Source organism: Eucyclogobius newberryi, unplaced genomic scaffold (genome assembly GCF_026437365.1).
Source record: "Eucyclogobius newberryi isolate DKJ021-1_F unplaced genomic scaffold, fEucNew1.0.hap1 SCAF_17, whole genome shotgun sequence".
NCBI classification, from domain to species: Eukaryota; Metazoa; Chordata; class Actinopteri; order Gobiiformes; family Gobiidae; genus Eucyclogobius; species Eucyclogobius newberryi.
In genome coordinates, this window is record NW_027315801.1 from 20,521,504 (window position 1) to 20,545,193 (window position 23,690).

The 23,690-nt window shown below is 41.1% G+C and overlaps 1 protein-coding gene across 1 annotated transcript; it reads right to left on the minus strand.

Moving 5' to 3' along the window:
- Positions 1 to 899: 899 nt before the first annotated feature.
- Positions 900 to 23,555, minus strand: arih2 (ariadne homolog 2 (Drosophila)). Its single transcript, XM_072449364.1, has 15 exons — positions 23,403 to 23,555; positions 18,756 to 19,208; positions 11,213 to 11,280; positions 11,059 to 11,131; positions 9,668 to 9,809; positions 7,862 to 7,983; positions 6,833 to 6,942; positions 6,432 to 6,549; positions 6,301 to 6,351; positions 6,127 to 6,148; positions 5,348 to 5,499; positions 5,106 to 5,249; positions 4,438 to 4,506; positions 4,242 to 4,364; positions 900 to 3,142 (listed from the first exon to the last, which is right to left on the minus strand). The coding sequence occupies exons 2-15, from the start codon at positions 19,014 to 19,016 to the stop codon at positions 3,071 to 3,073; spliced, it is 1,527 nt and encodes a 508-aa protein (XP_072305465.1). The 5' UTR covers positions 19,017 to 19,208; positions 23,403 to 23,555; the 3' UTR covers positions 900 to 3,070.
- Positions 23,556 to 23,690: the final 135 nt, after the last annotated feature.

Sequence of the window (23,690 nt, forward strand, 5' to 3'; positions counted from 1 at the left end):
CTACTGTAGAGGACAATGTGGTAAATTCGTTTATTTTACATAGTGTATACAAGTCAAAATGTAAACTTCAAGCAATAAAACGTTTTACAAACTATAGCTACCAAATGCCGCCCTCAGACCAACATTATTTATTTTACCAAAAGTAGTGCTTTTTCTGCAAGTCTACCCAAACAGACCTTTATAAACACAATAAAAATATTTTTGGGAAGATCTGTTGGCTCTGTAACCCTGTGCTAACTGCACCCATTAGAATGATTCACTGTATTAACCAGGCATCAATGGCTCTTGGTGGGCCCCTGCTTTGTTCTGGCTTCAATATGAAAAAAATAGGTTGACAAGTTCTCCTAAAAGTGTATTGAAGATGTATGATTTTAGTGTGGTTATATATTATTTTTGTTTTAAATGAGAATTTCTTCCAAAAAATGTGAGTTAATGGATCACTCAAAGATTTTGTTGTTGATGTTTTGATCAGATCTGCTGCTCTGTCATAGTCATGCTTCAAACTGCAGCTTCAGTCTTGTAAATAACTTCAAACTGGGTCAGATCTGAGCCCACCACGTCATACAAACTTCAGCTGCCACTCTGACCTGGAAATAAAACAAGCTGATAATTCGCAAAGGTCAGAGACTTTTTTTAAGCTATATTTGGTTGCCCTTTTTGGTTACATTGTCGGTCCAAAGGAGGACTTTAGTTTGGGCCTCAACATCATTAGCGCATTTGTACAAAAAAGTATGAGAAAAGTGTCTTGCTCTAGGACACAGACCACAAAACGTAAATGTTGCCTCGAGGGAAATATGAACAAAAACAAAAGGTATCACAGGTGGACTATTTTTATAATATTCATACACAATTATTTGAAGTGTGCGAAAGCGTGTGTGAAATAAGACACAGGAGTCAGGTTCCGATTTTAAAAACTCTCAGTAACTCTATTTCTGTAATAATGTACAACCGTTGAAAATTACAGCCATTTTTTGGTATTTTTTACGTTGTTTTTTTCTTCTTTTTTTTTTTAAACGATCTATCGATCAACAGCCAAAAGTGAACGATGGGTGAGCAAGTATAAGTTAAAGAAGAACTCAACAAAGAGGGTGAAAATGGTGGCATGTAACAATGTAATGGTGACGTGGAAGTGAGTGGAGGGAGATGTAGCTGCTGTGGAGTGTTTGTGCATGTCGTGTCAAAAGAGGGCTCTGTAGTGTGTGACAAAGGCTTCTGCTACACTTAAGGCTTCAAAAACATAACAAAAGTTTGCCATTACATTAAAAACTGTGAATATCAAACTTGTGAAAGGATCGCGCGCGTGTCTATAGCAGATTGAACATCTAACAAGGCTGTATTTTGAGTTCAACATGTGAAATTCCTAGTTTAGGACTGACACAAAACATCTTACATTGAGGCTAATATCAAACAGAGTCATTTGCTTCCGAATTAAGCAAAACTGCTAACATTTTATTCAACAAATCAAGTTCTAGACATCAAACTGAAATGTAATATATTCTTGAATCATTTCAAAATTACAACTTTTCCTCAGCAGTGGAGCTCGTCAAATGGTCCAAAAGAGCAAATGAGATGCGTGTGAATTGTGAAACGGGGGCAAAATATAGTTTAAAAGGTTCTTTACGTACATTTAGGCGTTATACATGGGCATGCATATTCGGTAGGAAAATACTGTCATCCCCATATCTAGTGTTTATATGGGGAACACCGTTTCACAATCAACACTTGAAATTATTTGACTGTTTTAAGCAAGTTTAGAGGCAGCAGTAACAACATTCGAGTTCATCTGTCATTGCTGTAGAGGCTGCCAAGTGGATTCAAGGGAAACAAAGAAAAGATTGGAAAGAAAATGTAGGTTAAAAGACCAATTCAGAAAAGACTCACTGCCAGAATAAAGCTGCAACATTAGGAAATCCCCTATTCAAAGCTGATCGCTGGAGTGCAGTGAGATTTACTTTAAATATCCCAAAAGTTATCAGTAACGTGACACAACTTCATATTCATGTGTCAAAATTAATATACGACACAATTCACATGTTCTGTACTTGGTGATTGCTCTTTGTGATGGATAAAATTGGAAATATTGCGGGTACATGTAGTGCAATGCAAACCTGTAAATTTTGCAGTGTGAAAAAATACATTAGTGCACACTTGTTTAGGCTTAAAACGTCTGAATAGGGGACCCTTGATATGAAACCTGTCCATGTTCTGTTCAAGCTTTATCATGATTTTCTAGAAACATGGATGACGTTGTACTTTCTCTTTTGAGTATGCATGTTATTGGGTAGATAATCTGTCAAATGTGCTCAATGGAGTTTATGGTGAAGCCCCAAGTGTAGCTATAAATGTCAAATCAATCCATGGAGAACGAAGATACAATCGTGCCATAGTAAACCCAGCAGCTGTTCGAGAGTGAGAGGAAAGAAACTATGAAAGAGAAATGTGAACGCAAAAGAGGGACGGAGGGAGAGCGCTGTAGGGGTGCAACGATATTCGATACAATGATGACTCGTTCGATACGGGTGTCACGATTCAATACACGCGCTCGCTTGCGTCGCTCGTTGCAGCGTTGTCCTTGCAAATTCAGGAAGTTAATTTGTAAGCAAAGGTGGGTTTAATCTTTATTTTAGACCCAGCAATGAAGGAGAGGGGGAGGGTGTGTGTGTGTGTGTGTGTGTCGAGCAGGAGACTGTGGGAGGAGCTCAATGCATGCACAGACGTGAGAGTCAGGAGGAAAGTTCATTATATTAAGAAATCATGAAATGCACAAGAGTATTTCTCCCAGCAGCCCATCTTAAGTACATTATAAAAAGTGTTCCACAGGTTCAAAGTTCAACTGTCATGCTGCAATGTATTGAAATGCTATGCTTCAAGTTAATATCATAGGTGTTTAATATATTTACCACAAATAACATGGACATTTTATATTTATGAGCGGTCAATCGATATCATGACCCATGTATCGAGACGCGTATTGAATCGTGACAAAACTGTATCGTTGCCTCCCTAGTATGCAGTAGGAACGAGACGACGGGACACAGAGGGGCGGGGCAGGGCTCTATGGAGCAGAAGTCTATGTGTCGTGAAAGTCTTTGAGCAGCGTGCGCCTCCTCTGCTCTGCGATGTGCATCTGGTTCTCCAAGTCCTGAGGAGAAGATCGAAATACAAGTCAGTAAAGCAACATATGTGGAAATTAATTCCTCCCTCTGCAATATTAGGGTTCCAACTAGTTCTTATCCTTTGCAACAGAAAAACAGACTTAAGCCTAGTACACTCCATTAAGCCTAGTACACTCCATTAAGCCTAGTACACTCCATTAAGCCTAGTACACTCCAATCCGCCCGTCACTCGTATGAAGACAGCAGAGGGTGTGGCACTGTCGGCAGTTTGATCTGGAGAGTATCATTGGAAACAAAAAAAGATAGAACCATTCACGACAAAGGCAATAAAACTGATTCTTATCAACAGTTTGTCTCCTCAGATGTTTCCTCAGAGTGCCATGTCATGTGCACATTCTTGGCTGCGCGGTTAGTCACTCGGCCTCGTTTGGCTTTGGTTCGAGCAGAACGAGACGCAGGGCGACAATGCATTGCTTTGAGAGTGCGCGGCGGCTTCGAGAGTGCGCGGCGGCTTCGAGAGTGCGCGGCGGCTTCGAGAGTGCGCGGCGGCTTCGAGAGTGCGCGGCGGCTTCGAGAGTGCGCGGCGGCTTCGAGAGTGCGCGGCGGCTTCGAGAGTGCGCGGCGGCTTCGAGAGTGCGCGGCGGCTTCGAGAGTGCGCGGCGGCTTCGAGAGTGCGCGGCGGCTTCGAGAGTGCGCGGCGGCTTCGAGAGTGCGCGGCGGCTTCGAGAGTGCGCGGCGGCTTCGAGAGTGCGCGGCGGCTTCGAGAGTGCGCGGCTTCGAGTTCTTGGTACTGGAGGGCGGATTGGTGTGTACAGGCTTTTAATGACATTTACACTGAAAATGTATGTTTTTTTCTGTTAAAGCCTCAAAAATATTAGCATTTAGATTAGATAATCTACTGGGAATTTAGAATGATGACACAGCATTTTAAAAAGGGTCAATTAGACTGTGCAGGCTTTATTCAGGAACAGGAATATTTGAATAACCCAATTGTGTTGCTAAAACCACATATTTCTCAGGGGACAATTTGCCAATGAATTTTTAGTACACAAATAATAAGTTAGCCATTTCTAGGGGAAACATTTTAATACAAGTAATAATTTAGCTTCCACTGGGCATACGAACCCCTCGGTCACTGGCGCTGAGCTCCTCTCCTCCCACCATTCCTCTCTCGTACGAGTCGGCTCTCTCCACCTTCCACGACAAGTTCTCGATCTCTGCCTCCAACTGTGCCTGCTGGTACTCGAACTGCAGACAAAACACATGTCAGCGTTTTCACAAAAAAATAGTAAAAGTATTAGTGAGTTTCATTATAACTCACCAGTTTCTTGCGGGGACCTGACTCCATGTAATAAGCGTAGGGATAGGTGTACTGTAATGTGTAGCGACACTAGAGGGAAATAAAACGTACAAAATTAAGAAAAAAAAAAAGCAGTGGTTCATTTAATAACACCACTTAACATTGCATTATTGATTTATTCTTTCATTTAATTTGCTAAAGGCTAGAGATATGTGCATCATAAAAGCATTTTAGGAAAGCTTGACCACTAGGGCTGCTCATGACTAGCCCTCAACTTGAAAAAACAATAGATAACCGTACTGAATAACAAAAACGGAAGCATTGTTAAATCAAAACTTAAAAATAAATAACTAAAAAAACATTAAATTAAAAAATATAGTAATGTAACACTTCATATTCTCTATCTAGAAGCCTTCAGTCAGGATATTTCAACCAATTACAACCTATCATTTGGTTGATGTATTTCAAAAAGTCTCAAAGTACAATAGAAATAATTTGACCAGTCGACTCATGGAAAACATAAATATTGATGACTAATACTTTATATGAAAAAATGACAAAAATCCCTATCAGTTGCTAAGACAAAAGTTGAAAAATTGTTTTATCAAGTGATTTTTGTACTTTAGGGTTGGGGTGCTGGTACAAGACCCTGGATCAGGCCCAGATCAGGCCTAGATTAGTGTGTGTACCTTGGCAAGCAGCTTGGCAGCGTTATGCAGGTACTGCCAGTCGATCCATGTGCCCAGGTTGTTCATGACTCTCTCGTGGATTTTCTCCTGAATCCTTTGATACGTCTGAGCCTCCAGCTGCAAAGACTTATTGTGATTTTCCCACTGAACAAAGAGAATAAAACCAGTCAAAATGAGAAGTGCAAAAACAGGAAATATCAGTGATGTAAAATTTGTGTTAATATAGTGGAATGCCTTCTCACCCTCTCAAAGTAGAAGAGGTATTTCTTGAGCGCCTCCCGGGCTTGGGCCTGTTGGCTCTGGTTCACTATGTCGGGGTTCTCTTTGTAACGGCTGCACTCGTAATATTCACTGCCATGAGTTTTCCAGTCGCCCAGACACATCCAGCAGAAGTCTACAAGAGGAAAGGAAATGTATGAACACGATGGACACATATTATGCATTATCTGCATTTGCCTTTAAACATGCTGGAGTACTTTTACTTTGGTGTTTGTAGAACTTAATATAATCCATCTACAACATTACTTTATATCTATGTATTTATTTATTTGTCTATGGGAGTTTTTGTTTATAGGAGATCTTCTACTGAAAGTGTTTTTCAGACTTCCTACAAGTGATCTGTTCTTTTCTTCTGTATCTGCCTCTGTATCTACCTGCGTTGCACCAATAAAATTTCCCCGTGTGGGACAATAAAGGATTAGATTATCTTATCTTATATCTGTGGGGCAAGCCCTCATCAGGAATTCAGTTTGAACTTCATCTACTGGCAGCAGAGAGAATTTCAAAAGGGGAAATATACAAAAGCTCTCCCCGACTAGCGTAAAACTAGCATAAAAGATGCTAAAAATGCAGGTATGTTTCTGATGAGGGAACAATGTTATAACATGTTTATAAGCTCAGAACTACATTTGCATAATATGGGTCCATTCAGGTAGAAACAATATTTACAATTACAATTCTGTCGGAATCAAAACTTCCATTATAAAAAGGCAGTACAAGTACAAGTAGAGCTACTACATACCATGTTTGCACTTGGAGCATTGCTGCAACAGAGGGAAGATAATGATGAGCACAAACGTCAAACATTAACCCAGATTTACAAATCAGTTAAAGTGTATAAACTATCAACATTGCGAGTTCTCAGCACAGTTGGTGTCAGAAGTGTTTTGGTGTTGGGAGTGTGACAATGACTCACCATGTGATTGCACCCGCCGTTTTTCTCAATGCAGATATTGCACTTAGGACACTGAAGGAGAAGAAACAATGAAGAGGAACATAAGCCACAATATGTCGTTTTCTCATGAACAAAATATTCATGCCTCGTACATCTTTAGTGTGTGCGCTGATGTAGTTGGCCGTCTCCGAGTCGTCGGCACATTTGGTCAACCATTTCCTGATGGTTGCACAGTCTGTGGGCGCGTGGTACATCTGACGGCATTTAAAGCTACAGGGCAGAGGAGACAAACACTTTAATAGCAGCACTGAGACTCATCTTTTCATTTATTTTCCACATATATCAGGTTTTTCACGGTTTAGATGCTCTGCCTTAACAGAAATCCAGAAAACCATCTCAAGTTAGACACATGGGTAACAACGTGCAGCTTTTAACTAAGACCCAAAACATCAGGGACACTGGGTCGGCATGTTTATCGTACATTTTAAGCATGCGAGTATGTTCTGCTATTGGTTTAGTTCATAAAAGGAGAAGGAGAAGGCCCGACTGTTACCAGAATACTTCAGAGCAGCGGCTGCACTGCACTCTGCGCGCTCTGGGCTCCTGGACTTTGATCACGATCGGACAGTCGGCTCCAGGACACAACTGCAACAGGAAGTGACTCTGGATAAAGGGACAAAGATGAGAGAAGATTGGATTTTTGTGAGGGGAAAAACTGACCACACCAAAAAGACAGCAAACACCCAGGGACTCAAGACTAAATAAGGTTTGTATATAAAACGCATCTTTGCGAAGGTCGGATTCTTAAAAAAGGTAATGGCTGTAACATGCACCCCATTGAGGTTAATTTGGTCTCCTGATAATTTATCTAAAAGCTTTGTTTTTAAGACCGCTAACTTACAGTCTTCTTCAGAGTGTGACATGATATTTCCGTCAGCCGTTTTACACAGGCTTTGGCTCGTCTTCCTACCTGTAAAGCAGGACGACAGCGCCATCTGCAGTCCGACCTCTTTAGGACAGTATTCAAAGACAAAACAACATTGTCGCCAGATTACAGAAACGATTAAAATACGGAAACGTGCCAAAGGGACTATAAACTGTGACGAGGGAGGGGCTCTTTTTTGTAACTCTCCCACACCTGGCAAACTGTTCAGAAGTCGGACTGCAGATGGCGCTGTCGCCCTGCCTGACTAGACCACTCTGGGGAGCAGTGAAATGGTCCGGTAAACAAACAAAACTCGGACGTGAAAAAATAACCTTTTAAATATATGCACCCCTAAACTTAAGTCTTAGGATGTAGCAACCCAAAGCGAGCAAAGTGAAATCAAATAAATTAGAAATGTTTGTATAATATGTGAAGAAAACTCTACACATACTTTAAATACCCATTAGGAGCAGTATTAAAACCCAGTGGACTGAACCAAGTATAAATATATAAGACTTATAATACCGGGACTCACCTTGGACTACATCTAGACAAAGGAATGAATAGTGTCACCTTTAACTATTGTCACTATAGACATTAGAGCGTAAGGAGAGAACAAACGAGGCGACACATCTTTCTTCACTGTTGATGACTCACTTCTACGTAGTCTCTGAAGAGGTAGCGTCTATATTTTTCTTTCAGCTCGTCTCCAGGCAGCAGAGGTAAAACAAAGTCCTCCGGCATCCGTAGAGAGCAGTCCTGAGCCATACACGAGATGCCTGCAAAATCCATATTAACACAATTTGGTGAACACAATCTTCCTCTTGAACCAAATATGTACAAATAATGACAATATAATTAACACACAATTTACCGATACAACTGGTGCTACACTTTTATTTTGTTTAAGAAAGTAATTAACATTTTCTTCCAAAAACATACTTTAAGTTGTAGCTTTGATTGAGACGGCTATAAATTGACAATTTACTTGGAAATACTCATTAAAGAATCCTGATTTGTACAACCCAACAGCAAAAGACATTAGTGTGATCAATAGAAAACAACCATTAAAAATCCATTAAAATAAAAATCATACAAACTGCATTCCTATTCAATCATGCAGTATCTATTTTTTCCATACAAATTCATTTCAGAATTTTTGGAGTTTTATACAAGACAAACTTTTAATATTTGGAAACTACAAGGGGTAAATACATTTTCACCAAGATGCTTCTAGGCTCTTAGATTATACTCTGCACAAGTATTACACAGTATTTGGCCTAAACGCTGACCTAAATGCTAGGCTCGTATATTTAGCTTTAATATCATGCAACTTTTAATGTCACGCGCTTACATAACACGACAACGTGATATGATTTCGGCCCCAAGCAACACCACATCTCAAAAGGTGAGAGGTGGCGGCTGAAACACTGACCCAGAAACCCTGAGCAAACGCCGTTATGTGGAGCAGATAGCAGACACTTATCGCACGCTCAAGGACCTAATTATAACTGAAGTGAGGGCTTTAAAGTACAGCTAGAAAAGCAACGTCGTGTGGCATTGCGCACAACACTATTTCATGTTTATGTCGGAACATTGTAAAGCAAATCATTTGGTAAGGATTCCAAAAAAAGTATATTGAAGCCGTTTGTAATCACATCAGCGTTACAATTTAATTCATGGCATGGTTTTTAGAGAAAGGGACAAAAGCAAGAGAATCTGAGGGCGACTGGCTACTTTCCAATTGCGGAACAAATATACCTCTGCCATCCATAAAGCCAGGTCTGACTATTATCACTCAGAAACGACAAAGAAATTAAATCAACCTAAGAAGTTTTGGAATGTAGTAAAAAAATCAAAAGAAAATTCTATGGCAGATTGACAGAAGGACGGAGTTTCTTTGTTTTACCCTTGGAGCCCGCAAACTTCTGGTAATGGCACTTTTCTGCCTCTACTGGATTATGCGCTCTATATAAATGCATCTGCAAAGTGTCTGAAATAGTCTATGCCAAGGGTGGATGGTCTTCTTTGGGTGCAGGAGGTTCACACATCGGATGATTTAGTGTTTAAAGTTATATGTGGCTGTGCACCTTCCTACTTATGTGCCCTGGTGCAGAGAGCGGAGGGTCATTATGAACTGTGATGTGCGTGTCTGTCCCTCGTGTGAAGACTGACTGGGGAATTTAGCTTTCTCCTATGCTGCTACTGCAGCTTGGAACTTCTTTTGTAACATTCATGTTTATTTTCTTACAATAATCATCAAGTGTTGACATTGTGACATCCCAAGTTTCATCAACGGATCAATTCTGTTTTTTCCTATACAACACCAAAGACGGCTACATTTTTAATGCTTTGATTGACGGACTTGCGGACTTACAGGCATCAACTATTTCAACTCAACAGAACCATTTTAAATGCTCTTTTATTTCGCTGCTGAATAATGTGAACTTAAGTGACACTGACCGACTCCCATGCCGTCTTTGACCAGGACAGTGCAGTGCTGCTCCCAGCATGCTTTGCAGAAGGAGTGCTGACAGGGCAGAGCCAGGAGTGCGTCTCTGCGGACCACCTGTAGACACACGCCACACTGCAACGGGGGGAGGTTCTGCACGAGACACAAACACCAGTCATAACAGGTCAATTCAGCTACATTCAAATGCCTTTAATGTTCACAATGCATTATTTCTTTATGTATTTATTTATTTGTCTATGGGAGTTTTTATTTATTTATAGGAGATCTTCTACTGAAAGTGTTTTTTCAGACTTCCTATAAGTGATCTGTTCTTCTGTATCTACCTCTGTATCTTCCTGCGTTGCACCAATGAAATTTCCCCATGTGGGACAATAAAGGAATATCTTATCTTATCTTATCTTATTTCAAAGGTCGTGGCTGCAGAGCCACGGTGCGGTCAAATAACCCAGCAGTTTCAGGAGCCGCGGCACGGCCATATAGCCTCATGGCTAACCCTAACCTTAACCCTAACCCTGACCCTGACAAATAGCCCAGCAGTTTCAGGAGCCGTGGCACAAAAAACCCATGCAGTTTTGGCCGCGCGCCGCGGCTCTGTAGACACTCCCTATTTCAAATTGTAATAATTTGTGGAGGTGTAATATTTTTTTAAGAATGAACACATCTATAACTTAAAGCAGTATTGATGATTAATAGTTACTCTAAGAAAATACTGGGGTATACAAGGATAAATTATTTTTACACTTTTAAAAGAGACATGCTTTTTCAGGTATTCAATTTTGAACAATAACAGACATGTAAATAAGTAAACATTGCATTTGTTAATCATGCCAATCACTTAGCAACTTGGCTAATCCGGTAAGTTTTCAAAAGGCCAGTCCCCTGTGTATGTTCCTACAGCTGTTTGCATTAGCATGCAAACAACCTCAATTCATGATCAATATAGAGGTGTCAGCTAGTATCAACACAAACTAAATCTAAATTCATTGGGAAAGTCATTGATGAGTGTGGAAACCACTTTGGCGTTTTATTTTAGATATTAATTAGCATGTAAATCCATCCCAGATTTACAAAATTACTTTAAGTTAAGTTAAAGAGATTTCTGACCTTGTGTGCCTTTTGCAAGACTACTAAAAGTGACCACTAAACAACCTCTTTCACATGTTACTGATGAAGGGTTAGGCGTTACGGTTATTAGGGTAATTTTACATAGTTTTACATTGTAAACGGAAATGCTGATCTAAAAAGGTCGATTGACTTCCTATTCTAAATTGTAGCACTGATAGGCCCCGTAGAATTACATGTCAACTTCTAAAACGATTTGAAAAAGCTCTGTGTGCATGTGTTGGTGTGAATGTTGGTGTGTAAAGTAAGTGTCACTCACGGAGACTGTTCTGCAGGTGCTGCTCAGATGAACCAGAGCGTCTGACAACACCAGCGACGAGTTCGACTTGTATCTGAGTGACAAACGTGAACAGTCAGCAATACAGCCACAAAAACACATCATTTTCCCATGAACAGTAATAAATGTGTCATACCTGTCTATTATCTGTGAAACCTGCCAGTGGAAATGCACCAGGATCAGCTTAGCTTCAGACGGTAAAACCTATGACAAAGAATGAATGACAACAAGATTATTTAGTCCAATGGTTTATTCTTGGATTTTGGTTCCAAGTGTCAAAATAAGACTATATTATATGTTAAAACAATAGTACATCATCATTGTTAATATCTTAACATATTCAACTCTCAAGATTGTTTTTTTTATTTCATGAGACATTTCAATAATTAAAGGTGGTATGGACGATTTTTTTCCAGCAATTTTTTTTTATCATATTTCCTCGTGCGCGTGGATAAATCATTAGTCCTGCCACGTATCAATCATAAAACGCACCTACCGCTCACCTGTAGCCGCGTCAGGCTCGTCCCCACGTTTCTGCGTGCCTAAGCGCATGGATCTATCATAATATAGTTCCCTCAGTGTACGGGGCAAAATGAAGACGGAGAAATACAGTTCGAGCTGACGCAGAAGTGGACGGAAATCTACGGGAGACGAGAGATGCGATGCGCTCCGTTGCGCTAATAAACAAACGCACGTGTGTGTTGTATCAGTCCGCACGGGGGAGTGCGCATGCGCACTTCCACCTGAGTTCTCAAATTGCCGAAAAATCGTCCATACCGCCTTTAACAAGACATAACCTTGATTATTGACAGTAATAATAAATATAGCCGCAAGCGGCCCTCGCCACGCCGCCGCCACGCCGCAAGAGGAGGGGGCGCTAACGCGCCCCAATTGTCCTTTTATTACGCCTACTGCTGAATCTGTGACGCTGTCACATCTTCTCCCCTTTGTTTTACCATCAAAAAGCTATTTTATTTTGAATTCTTGGCAAAATGTGCGGCAGACACCGTGACTCTTTGAATAAAAATGTTTATTTCACTTCAAGTAGGTTTAGGGCAAAGAGTTTAACCACTGATTCTAATTTGACACAATTCGGACTTTATCTGCGCAAACGGCCGAAATGTTAAATTTGGGAGATTTCTGAAATTCTAGCTACAGTTTGCGGCTTCGCCGCACAGAGACCGTGAGAGGTATCAATGTAATTTGAATAACTTTTGATGTCCCACTCCTCAGTAGCATTTTCACCAAATTTCAGCTTTTTAGGGCCAACGCCCTGGGAGAAGTTTGTAAAAGTAAGATGTTTGGAAAAACTCCCAAGTCATGTTTAGCCATTTTTGAAGCAATATGGCCGACATTTGGTTGGGGGGACGGCGTTACCGTCATAATATTTTTTACTTCTCTTGTCACCATCTACCTCTGCGCCAAATTTCATGATTCTACGATCAGATTTTTTTTGGGTCATTTCCCATCTCTCAATGCATTTTTGGTACATTTGGGGGCGCTGACGCACCAATTTTTTTTATTTTAGAAAAGGGAAATAGCCAGAATGTAGAGAGGCACGATTTTTAGAGGTGTGCAAATTTTTTTGACTTTTCGTCAATGTTCACTGGGTGAAAAATAGGGGGGTTGGTCCCGAGAAGAAAGAAGAAAGAAAGAAAGAATAATATTCCGATGAGAAAACAATGTTTCCCATTTTCCAAATATCATAAACTATACATTTTCGGAAAGCGCTCGCGCTTTCCTACCTCATGGTGTGGGTCCCTGGTCACTGACGGGTACTTTCATTAATTTTGAGTGGGCTCCGCCCACTTTGTGTTTTTGGCCCTCTATACAGTAATAATGTTCAATTTTTGCATTACATGCTTATATGCACGGAACATGCAAGAGATGGGGAACGTATTCGTGAGCTACTTAGCGCAAATGAGTGCTTTATATGGGGATGACGACGTCATCCCCATGTAAAGTGCTCGTTTAGTGCGAACTTTTGCACGGGCTTCGCCCGTTTAGGCAAGGCAAGGCAAGGCAAGTTTATTTGTAGAGCACATTTCATACACAAGGCAGGAAAAATGCATTCAAATCACAAAGAAATTACAGAAACAGAAATACAATAAAATTAACTAAATTAAAAATTATCAATCCAACTGATTTTCTAAACTAATAAAATCACAAACAAAAGAGAAGAGTGCAAAGAAAAAATCCTTTCAGTCATATGCGCAGCTAAACAAAACTGTTTTTAGCTTAGATTTGAACATTGTCAGAGTAGAAGCCTGTCTCACATCTTCAGGAAGAATGTTCCAGATTTTAGCTGCATAAAACTGAAACGCAGATTCCCCATGTTTTGTCCTGACTCTGGGCACCAGCAAGAGGCCGGTCCCTGAGGTCCTCAGAGTCCGAGATGGTTCATATGGCACTAACATATCCAAGATGTACTTTGGTGCTAGGCCATGGAGAGACTTGAACACAAGCAGAGCTGCTTTAAAGTCTATTCTCTGAGCCACAGGGAGCCAGTGCAGAGACCTGAGAACAGGACTAATGTGATCATACTTCCTGGTTCTAGTCAGGACCCGAGCAGCAGCGTTCTGGATGTACTGCAGCTGTTTTACAACTCGTTTGGAGAGACCAGTGAGCAGGCCGTTACAGTAGTCTAATCTACTGGAGACAAACGCATGGATAAGTCTCTCTAAATCTGGTTTTGACACTATATTTTTGATTTTGGCAATGTTTTTTAGATGGTAAAAAGCTGCTGATGTTATTGATTTGACGTGGCTATTAAAGTTCAAGTCTGAGTCCATTATTACCCCCAGATTTCTAATTTGGTTTGTAGGTTTTAGAGCGAGACTCTGGAGGTGACCGCTAACACTTTCTCTTTGTTTCTGTGGGCCAAAAACGATTATTTCAGTCTTGTCTGAGTTCAGCTGGAGAAAGTTGTTTTGCATCCACAAACTGATCTGTTGGATGCAGTGACAGAGTGAATCTACTGGTCCATAGTCACCTGCCGATAGTGAAACATAGATCTGAGTGTCGTCTGCATAATTGTGATAGGACACATTTTCACTGCGTATCAACTGACCCAACGGCAGCATGTAGAGGTTGAACAGAAGGGGACCCAGGACTGACCCTTGGGGCACTCCACAGGTCAGGGTCATGTGGTCTGAGACACAGCTACCAATTTCAACAAAGTACTTCCTGTCTTCCAGATAGGACCTTAACCAGTTTAGGGCAGTGCCAGTGATGCCCACCCAGTCCTCTAGTCTCTGTAAGAGGATCCCATGATCGACAGTGTCAAAAGCAGCACTCAGATCTAACAGAATTAAGACTGAGGCTTTGCCCGTGTCAGTGTTCAGGCGGATGTCATTTGTCACCTTGACAAGAGCAGTCTCAGTGCTGTGATGAGGTCTAAAACCTGACTGAAAAACATCAAATGAGTTGTTTATTAAGAGGAAATCTGTGAGCTGTTGGTAAACAACCTTTTCAAGGACTTTGCCCAAAAATGGCAGATTAGAGATGGGCCGGTAATGACTCAGTACTGCGGCATCAAGACTGCTCTTCTTTAGGAGAGGCTTTATGACCGCAGTTTTCAAAGACATTGGGAATGTTCCAGATTGAAGCGACATGTTAATTATGTGAGTGAATGGTGCTAACAAACTGTTCAGCACAGACTTTAGAAATCTGGTGGGTAACACATCAAGGCAGCATGTAGATGAACTCAGACTGGTGATGATCTCATGGACAGTTTTGTCAGTTACTGGTGCAAAGTGAGTTAGCTCTAAGTGTCTTGGTGGTTTTAGGGTAATTTTTTGCATTGTGGGATTTATAGCATTTTTAATGCCCTGAACTTTGTCATTAAAGAATAATGGAAACTCATTACACTTGGATGTGGAAATGAGTTCTAACGGCAGCTGAGCTGGAGGGTTTGTTAATCTGTTTACTGTGGCAAACAGGACACGCGAGTTGTTACTGCAGCTTCCAATTTTTTCAGAAAAATATCTTTCCCTAGTTCTACATAAGATTAGGTTGTACATGTTCAGCTTTTCTTTGTAAATCTCTTTTTGAACCTGGAGCTTTGACTTGCGCCATTTCCGTTCGGCCCTGCGGCACTCTGCTTATTTTTAACCATTTTAGCCTTTATAGGGGCGATGGTGTCCAGAACATTCAAAACACTAGATGTAACAGAGTTCAACAAATCATTTACATTAGAACATGAGACATTTTCAAAGTTTATCATTTCCATAAACAGTGCACCTGTGCCATCACTTATGTGTCTCCGCTGAACAACTGCAGGACCAACCGGAGGTTGGGGAGAAACAGACAGGTCAAAGAAGACACAGAAATGATCAGACAGAGCAACATCGATCACATTAACATTTGAAATATTTACCCCCTTTGTAATTATGAGATCTAGAGTGTGTCCTTTGCTGTGGGTGGGGCCTCTCACATGCTGAGTAAGACTGAAGGTTTCAAGGACAGCATCAAGCTCTTTAGCATTTCTGTCACAAATATTATCAACATGCACGTTGAAATCACCTGTAATGACCAAACCATCAAAGTCTGTGCATATGACTGAAAGCATCTCAGTAAAATCATCAATAAAACTTTGGCAGTGCTGGGGAGGCTTGTATAAAACAATGAAGAGAATGGATGGAGACCGTTTTAGCTCCATTTTAAAAGGATACATACTCAAATGATGAAAACACCCCAAAAGACAACCTGCGGGTAATTATTTCATCTCTAAAGACAGCACAGACTCCACCCCCTTTTTTGTTTTCTCGTGTTTCAGATTCAAACTTAAAGTTGGGTGGAGCAGATTCTATCAGAACTACATTTCCTGTGTTTTTGTCAAGCCATGTTTCAGTTAAAAACATAAAATCAAGATTATAAGAAGAAATACAATTATTAATTAAGAGAGATTTGTTACATAAGGATCTGACATTTAGCACAGCAAGTTTCAGACTAGTTTCAGTGGGACTGGGCTTTATCTTTTCACAGGGAATATGAATCACATTTCTCAGATTGGGCCTGACTCGCATTTTGTTTTTCCATCTGTGTGATGATGTGACTACAGAAATAGCACTAGGGGGGGCTCTTTTTACATAGGGCCCCGGGTTGGTTTGATTTTTAATGTGACAATAAGTCCCGGCAACGCTGAGACCCAGTGCATCCTAGCTATGGGAGATACCAGGTGAAAGGCGAGGTTGGATGGGTGGTGGGGCTTTTGTAGCCAAGGAGAGTTTGGGACCAGGTGAGAGGCGAGGGGGGATGGGTGGTGGGGCTTTTGTTGGTGTAGTCGGCATAGCCCTTGCTATATTGGGCGTGAGTGGAGCCATCTTAATGCCTGATTTGATCAGACTTTCAAAATGGCTGGGAAGGCCCATGGGTGAGAGTGGAGATGAGAAGGAGAATGATGAATCTTTAGTGGGAGTAGATGTTGCAGAGGGAACCCAGGGCTGGTGTGAAGGCAGGGGCGATGACAGGGATGTTGTTGGGCTTGTCACAGATGGGTCCAAGGCCTTTGAAGATTGTTCCTTTGCTGGAGGCGGTGGAGGTGAATGTGGAGCAGCTGGAGCTGAATCCTTTGCTGGTGGTGGTGGAGCAGCTGCTGATGAATCCTTTGGTGGAGGCTGAGGTTGTGGTGCTTTTGATGTTGAAACATTGGCTCGGTCTTTGGCTGATGGAGCAGGAATTCTTCTCTCATTCCTCTCTTCTCTAACTATCTGCTCAGGACCCTGTCCAGGCCCAGTCCAATGCCTCAGAGCGTGGAGCAGGTTCTCTGTCTCAGCACCCTCACTCCACCTCTGCATAGGTGGGGGCCATTTCTCTTAAACAGGTCCTCTCGTTTCCAGAATAGATAGAAGTTCTCAATATAGTGTAGTCCTCTCGGGGGACACTCTTTGGACAGCCATGTGTTCAGCTGAAGAAGCCGGCTAAACTTGTTTATCCTCCTGTCGATGTTTGGAAGAGGTCCACTTATGAAAGTTTTGATTTCCATTTTATCAAGCACGTCGAATAACTTCAAGAAGTCTTTTTTCAAAACTTCAGTCTGTTCCCGCCGCATGTCCACTGCACCCACGTGCACAATCAGCTGTTTAGCTCCTCCATGCTTAGCCATAATATTTGGAAGGAGTGACGTTATCTCAGAAACAGTGGCGCTTGGAAAAGAATGTGTGTTTATCTTTTCATGCGTCACGTGACTTATCGCCCCGTCTCCTATCAAAACAATCCGTGTGACCTTGGCTTTTGGCACAGTTCCTCCTCGCTGTATTTTGGCCACGTTATCGTTCCTTTTTTCATTTAATTCCATCTCTGAAAGTGGTAAAAATCTGTTGGTGAGCTGTATTTTAGGTGACTTCACGTTATCTTTGTACCGTTTACAACGGTAATGTTCCATTTTCCTACAACTAATTAGTATGCACGGGGCGTGCATGAGTGGAGGAGTGCGTTAGTGAGTGTTTGGAAGTGGGCGAGCGTTGAAAAGCTCAGCCTTCCCCATGCCGCCATGGGGTGGCATCATCATTACGAGCGCTTACGCGCTCGTCATTCCCTTTCCCGTCGGGGTGCCCCACCCACTCCCCATAGACTTCCATTGATTTGAGCAGATACAAGCATGGCCCATGCCTGCGGCATGGATTATCGCGTACGGGACGATGCCAGGAAGGTTTTTGGAGGAATGCAGCGCTTCGCGCTGCTGTTGTCAACAATGAGTGAATGGGCTACGCCCATTCACTCATTGTTGACTATTTCTGTCATAGCAGGAGTAAGTATGCATGATCCATGCCTTCAATGAGTGAATGGGCTACGCCCATTCACTCATTGTTGACTATTTCTGTCATAGCAGGAGTAAGTATGCATGATCCATGCCTTCGGCATGGGCTAGTTCACTGTACTTGCCAGGGGCGACGGGGTACCAAACATGCGGGCGCCCGCATGTTTGGTCAGACAGTTAAGGCAGCGTTGCGGGAGCAATAGGCCCTCCGCCCTGCTGGGGCTCGGGCCTAAATATTCCGATGCGAAAACAATGTTTCCCATTTTTCAAATATCATAAACTATACATTTTCGGAAAGCGCTCGCGCTTTCCTACCTCATGGTGTGGGTCCCTGGTCACTGACGGGTACTTTCATTAATTTTGAGTGGGCTCCGCCCACTTTGTGTTTTTGGCCCTCTATACAGTAATAATGTTCAATTTTTGCATTACATGCTTATATGCACGGAACATGCAAGAGATGGGGAACGTATTCGTGAGCTACTTAGCGCAAATGAGTGCTTTATAAGGGGTCGTCATCCCAATGTAAAGTGCTCGTTTAGTGCGCACTTTTGCACAGCTTGTGGCGTTCGGGCCTAATAATAATAATAATATTTTCTTTATTTTTGGTGTTTTGTACATCTAAATGATACGTTTCACATCTCATTAAAATAAGTTGAGGGTGTGAAGGTAACAGAAGGCACTGCTCTGTCTGAAGCTCTGTTACCCAAGTAAGACTTTAAATCTGAGCTTTGTTTAAATACAATCTGACTGAAAAAAGATGATTTATCTGGCTGATTTGTGCTATTAAACAAGTCATTTTCAAACAGTAATTATTGTGACAGGCATAGTTTAAATCCATGTTATATTTTTTTCAGACTTTCCAGATCATCTAAAAACAGGCTGTGTTGTACATCGCGTCACCGTGGCAACAAAATCCCACCTTGAGTGCGGCCGCCACAGTGTGGACCTCCTCCAGCAGCACTCTCTGGCTCTCCTTGTAGGTAAGACAGGTGAACAGGTACTCCTCCGGGTCGAACGAGTCTGCCCCCTGCTGTTCAACGTCGCTCGCTACATCGTCGTAATAGCCATCCATGTCGCCCGTCTCCTCCTCCTCATCCTCATCATCGTCCTCTTCCTCAGAGTTCACCCCAAAGTCTTCCTCATTGCTGTCTGACGCCTGGCTGTTCATGTCCACGGACATCCACGCTCCGATTGGCCCAGACAGGTAGACGGCCCGCCTACCCGCCCGCACGCCGCGCTCCGACTCGCTGAAATGGCTCCCTTCCGGTCGGGAGACTCTTCCTCAGCAGCAGCGGAAGAAGCAGAAGAAGTCGCACTCCCCGTCGCTCATTTGGAAAGGTTGATCGTGGCCTCAATCCAAGACAAAACAGAACTATGGGGAGAAATGAGAGAAAAAGAAACGATGTATTATTGCAAATCAGTGCATGGGGCAAAGAAAAAGGTCGTCATCACTCTTGGAACACTGCTAGATAATGAAATCATGGCACCAAAATATTTTATTACCTAGTTTAATTTCAATCACCTAAGGCTTAACTAATTTACAGTCAAATTAAGAGTTTGGTCCACAATCTTGGGGTGTAACTAGGGTTGTTAAAAGTATTGATAATCCGATTCTAAAAGTAGCATTGAAAACGAGAGAACAAAGATATAAACCGTGCCAAATGTGACCTTTACTGAACAGTTAATAGAATAATAGAATAATTTTCAGCTTAAATCAGAACTAAAAAGACCGGGTTTAATCAAGCTTGAAATGTTAGCATTATGACGACACTTGGTGAAACGCATCACCTTTTACTTCTTTATACAAATAAAAGTAGGGAAAATGTATGGTTTTTACATTTTAGTATTTGCCTGAAAATGCAAACAAAATGTAAAAATAGATCAAAACAAGGTTACCAAAGGTGCAAGTGCTGTGGTGTTGTGACCATTTTTGTGATTTCATTGGGTCGGTAATCAGTACAGTTGACAGTAAACAAAGTAGTCGGATGAGCGTTATGAGAAGTGATCTGACGAGCTGAATGAAAACTGAGGCAGAGCTCGGACTCGAGTCAACAACACCAGCGTCGTTTCTCTGACAAATCTTCGTATCCAAAGCCAGAGTTTCTATGTATTGTGAGAGAGAAGGGGGAGGGGGGTCCGTGTCATCGGAGAAGTGCTACTTTCACAAATACAATACAGCCGCTCCGTTTGTTACACCGGTTTTGTGCGGTTTTGGAAACGTATCAAGCCTGGCAACTGTGCGATACACCAGCTGCCACGGCCTTCCTTTTCTCAATTAAAACTCATTTAAAATCTACTACAGCTGCCATTATATCAGACATTCATAAACGTTGACTAATACAACTGTAATTATTTCTGGAGCAGGTTGAACAGAAATTTGGTAAAATATATAATCAAATGTATTAGTTGCGGTTTAAGTATCAGACAAATGTGAAATTGGGATCACTGTGTAGAAATATCACTTCATACCCATATTTGGATGCTTACAACAGACATTTCCCCCCCATTTTTCAATATTCATCCGCTCTTTTTGCTGGATTTTCTATCTTGTATTTTCAGAATCAAAATTGAAAAGAACCTTTGCGATATTATAGATACGCTGCCCAGTTCTACCTGAAACTACTACAATTACCGACCACCAAATAATTACTCTTATTGTTAAATAATATTATCAAGTTTCTTTTTCAATGTGATAATGTTGTGAAGTTATAATATTTCAAGAAATCAGGAGGAACTAAAGATGAGAGTAGTTTTTGAAGGGCGCATTGGATCAAGGCCATTGTTTTTCCATCTTTATTTTCATCTACTGGTAAAAATACAAATGTTTTTCAACCCATTTTGGCACAGGGATTATAAGGGATTATTTGCATATGTTCAACTCCTTTGCGTTTTAGCACTACAAACATGTCTGATTATTATTTTTAGCCAAAAGAACTACTGGTAATGTGATTTGTGAGGAGACTTCCCCTGCTTTTTAATCCCACTCAACATGTGCAGCAGTCTAGTGCCACCGCTTTGAGGATTAACGGGACAGGCTTTTACTGATACAGGGTCCACACTAATACAGAAAACTAGAAGGCACAATATACAGGCAAAGACAGACTGTAAAGAGATGTTGGGAGAAACTGGGATAGTAACATTTTGAGAAAGAACAAGTAAAGTTACTCAGCATTTGCAAGTGTAAAAGAAGTACTGAGGAAAGGCAATAAACAAATAAGCCACGTTTTGACTGGCCCCCCTGGCCCCCCTTTAAAGCAAAGCTCAGCAATTCACAAAAAGTTAATGCACTGGGGTGTATTTCAAATGTACAGGACCACATGAACGCAAATATTTTAAATAAATTGCAAATATGTCCCACTACAGGGGAATTTATTTTTAGGATAGTAGCCACAAACCAGAAACGCAAAGCTCAGGGAGGGTCCGGGGTAAATATAGACTGAGTGACATAGATCCAGCGAAACCTCACAGTCAGCAGTGGTTTGATAAGAGCACAGCAAGCAGAGAGGGGGGGTGGCAGGGGAGGCAGGGGGGAAAGTCTCAAGGTTTTTCATTAAGTGTAAGATTACAATATGGCAATCGAATTTTAACAGCCTAAAGTTAAACCAATGAAGGCTAAATAAATACTAAATGTGGAGTAAATTCAAAAGACAAGTTACTACAAGGTGATAAATGTATTTACAAGTGACCCTGCAGCTCATCAGGCTGTTCAACCTCGCTTTTGTTTACTTTTCATTAACATTGTTTTGGCTGATGTGGGTCTATGAAAGTTTTGCAATGCTGCCAGAAAACACGTTTGCTTTTTGAAGTTCAATCCAGAGCTTTATACCTGGATTCCCATTTGAATATTTGGGTAGAAAACTGCAGGACTGAAGAGCGAATGTAATATAAACTTACTAAACCAAAGAACATCAGACTAAACCAGGACAACAAAAATTATAATTCATTTGGCTGATCTATAGATTTATTAGTTTACCCTTTTGAACAAACTGTTGCTTAGATCATCGGTCAACTTTGATTATATTCAAACAAAATGAGCTGGATAACTGAAACAAATGTGTACCATTTTACATTAGAAGAGCAGAACGTCACATCAATTATTTTACACACAGAACAAACTACTTAATGTCACCTATAAATAACCAAAATACTGAGGGCTTTAAGAAAAAAGGAGCCATCAACAAAGAAATCAATCAAAATAATACAACTAGAAAGCGTTTAGCAAGGATTTCTTCAGTAAATCATGTGAGGAAGTGCCGTTTCTGGCAGTATTACGACATGAAAACATTCTGTTGCAATCTGCTTGTGACTGCAAGTATCTACAGCTTCAGTATTGTCCATTTTCCTCTGAGCGGTTGACATTTCCAAAGTTTAATTTCCTTTTTGTATAATTATATTTCATTTTAGGGGGCTTCCTGGCTAGTTGTTATTGTCGTCTCCAAATACTATTGTGAGTCATTAAAAAAAAAAAAAAAAAACCTGAGAAAGTGATTACAGATGCTGTAACAATGCTAAACAATTCACATATTACTCTCAAATGTATATAATTTGGCTATACACTGCAACGTTAGCATTTTCTAAAAACAGTGAAAATGCTGCTGTATTGAGAACAGAGGAACAGAAGTTGGTTCCTAAATGCTAATAGGCCTGCACAATACTGGAAACTATTGTGATAATGTGCAATATGGCAGTTCATTTTGACACAATCATTTCAGTTATACTAAAACACAAACATGTTCATGCTTTAATATAGTATTCCAACTTCAAACTGTAAAAATTTAAACTGAAAGAGATTAAATCCAGGCTAATTTACTCTGAATTATGTAAAATCCTCAATAAAATCGTTTTTTTTTTTTAAAAACTTTAAATATTTTAAAACAGTAAACTTGTGTGCAGCCCTTGTGTTCAGGGCAAATAAAGATAAGTATATTCCAGCAAAATATAAATTATAATCTAAATTCCACATGAGAACAATGACGATGACACAATGAAGTAACTTGAATAGACCAACACGTGCCCTGCAATGTCCTGCAAACACATGTCTTTGACCAACCTGAATGTAATCAATATTATGTCATGTAAAATCCAATCATATAGTGTGGATAAAATTTATATTACACACTAATATTACTTGTTTTCGGGAAAAAATACACACACAAAAAATATTGGGCAAGTGTTTGTCATAATGATAAAAATGTCATGGTTATCTTTTAGAACACATTTCCCGTTGTGTCAGTGATCGTTCGGCTCAAAGCGTTAGCAGGATTAGCTCCTTTGCTAATCTGCTGTGTTTTATGACCTAGCAGCAAAAACAAACACTATAAATCACAATTGTAACATGTTTGAGTTGCCAGTGGCGACAGGCGTGAATGATTTCTCATAAGAGTAGGTGTACGTGAGTCCATCCAGCCGTGTCCCAAAGCGGCTGTCTCCCGCTGTGCAGCCGCCTCTCGGACACTCGAGCCCGGGGTCGGGGATGTAAACAAGGCCCGCTGCGGCTCCGTGCTAGAGGATCCGGGCGGAACAGCGGCGGGATGAATGCGAACGAGGGTGAAGGTGTGGGGCTTACCTGACTCTGCAGCTGCGGTCCGATCCACGGTGACACCCAGGGGCGCTTAGTTTGGTGAAGAAACGTGAGGAAAGAGCGATTTTTACTGAGTCCGCGGGGCTGGAACCAGGAAGTTACACAGCGACTTAAGCAGTACGTCACATCCGGCCTTCCCCTGTCAATCAAAACAAAGAAGTCTAGTCTAAAGAATAAAGTCTAAAGTTTAAAGTCTAAAGAAGAATACATTTTTAAAAGAATAAAGTCTAAAGTCTAAAGAAGAATACAGTTAAAAAAGAATAAAGTCTAAGT

What these genes read in the sequence shown, in the direction of transcription:
- arih2 (XM_072449364.1), bottom strand. Translation starts at nt 19,016, where the DNA reads ATGTCCGTGGACATGAACAGCCAGGCGTCAGACAGCAATGAGGAAGAC. An exon ending in CTGTGGCGGCCGCACTCAAG is followed by an intron (nt 11,281 to 18,755) that starts GTGGGATTTTGT and finishes TCTTTGTCATAG; the next exon opens with GTTTTACCGTCTGAAGCTAA. An exon ending in GCACCTGCAGAACAGTCTCC is followed by an intron (nt 9,810 to 11,058) that starts GTGAGTGACACT and finishes TGTCTCGTGCAG; the next exon opens with AACCTCCCCCCGTTGCAGTG.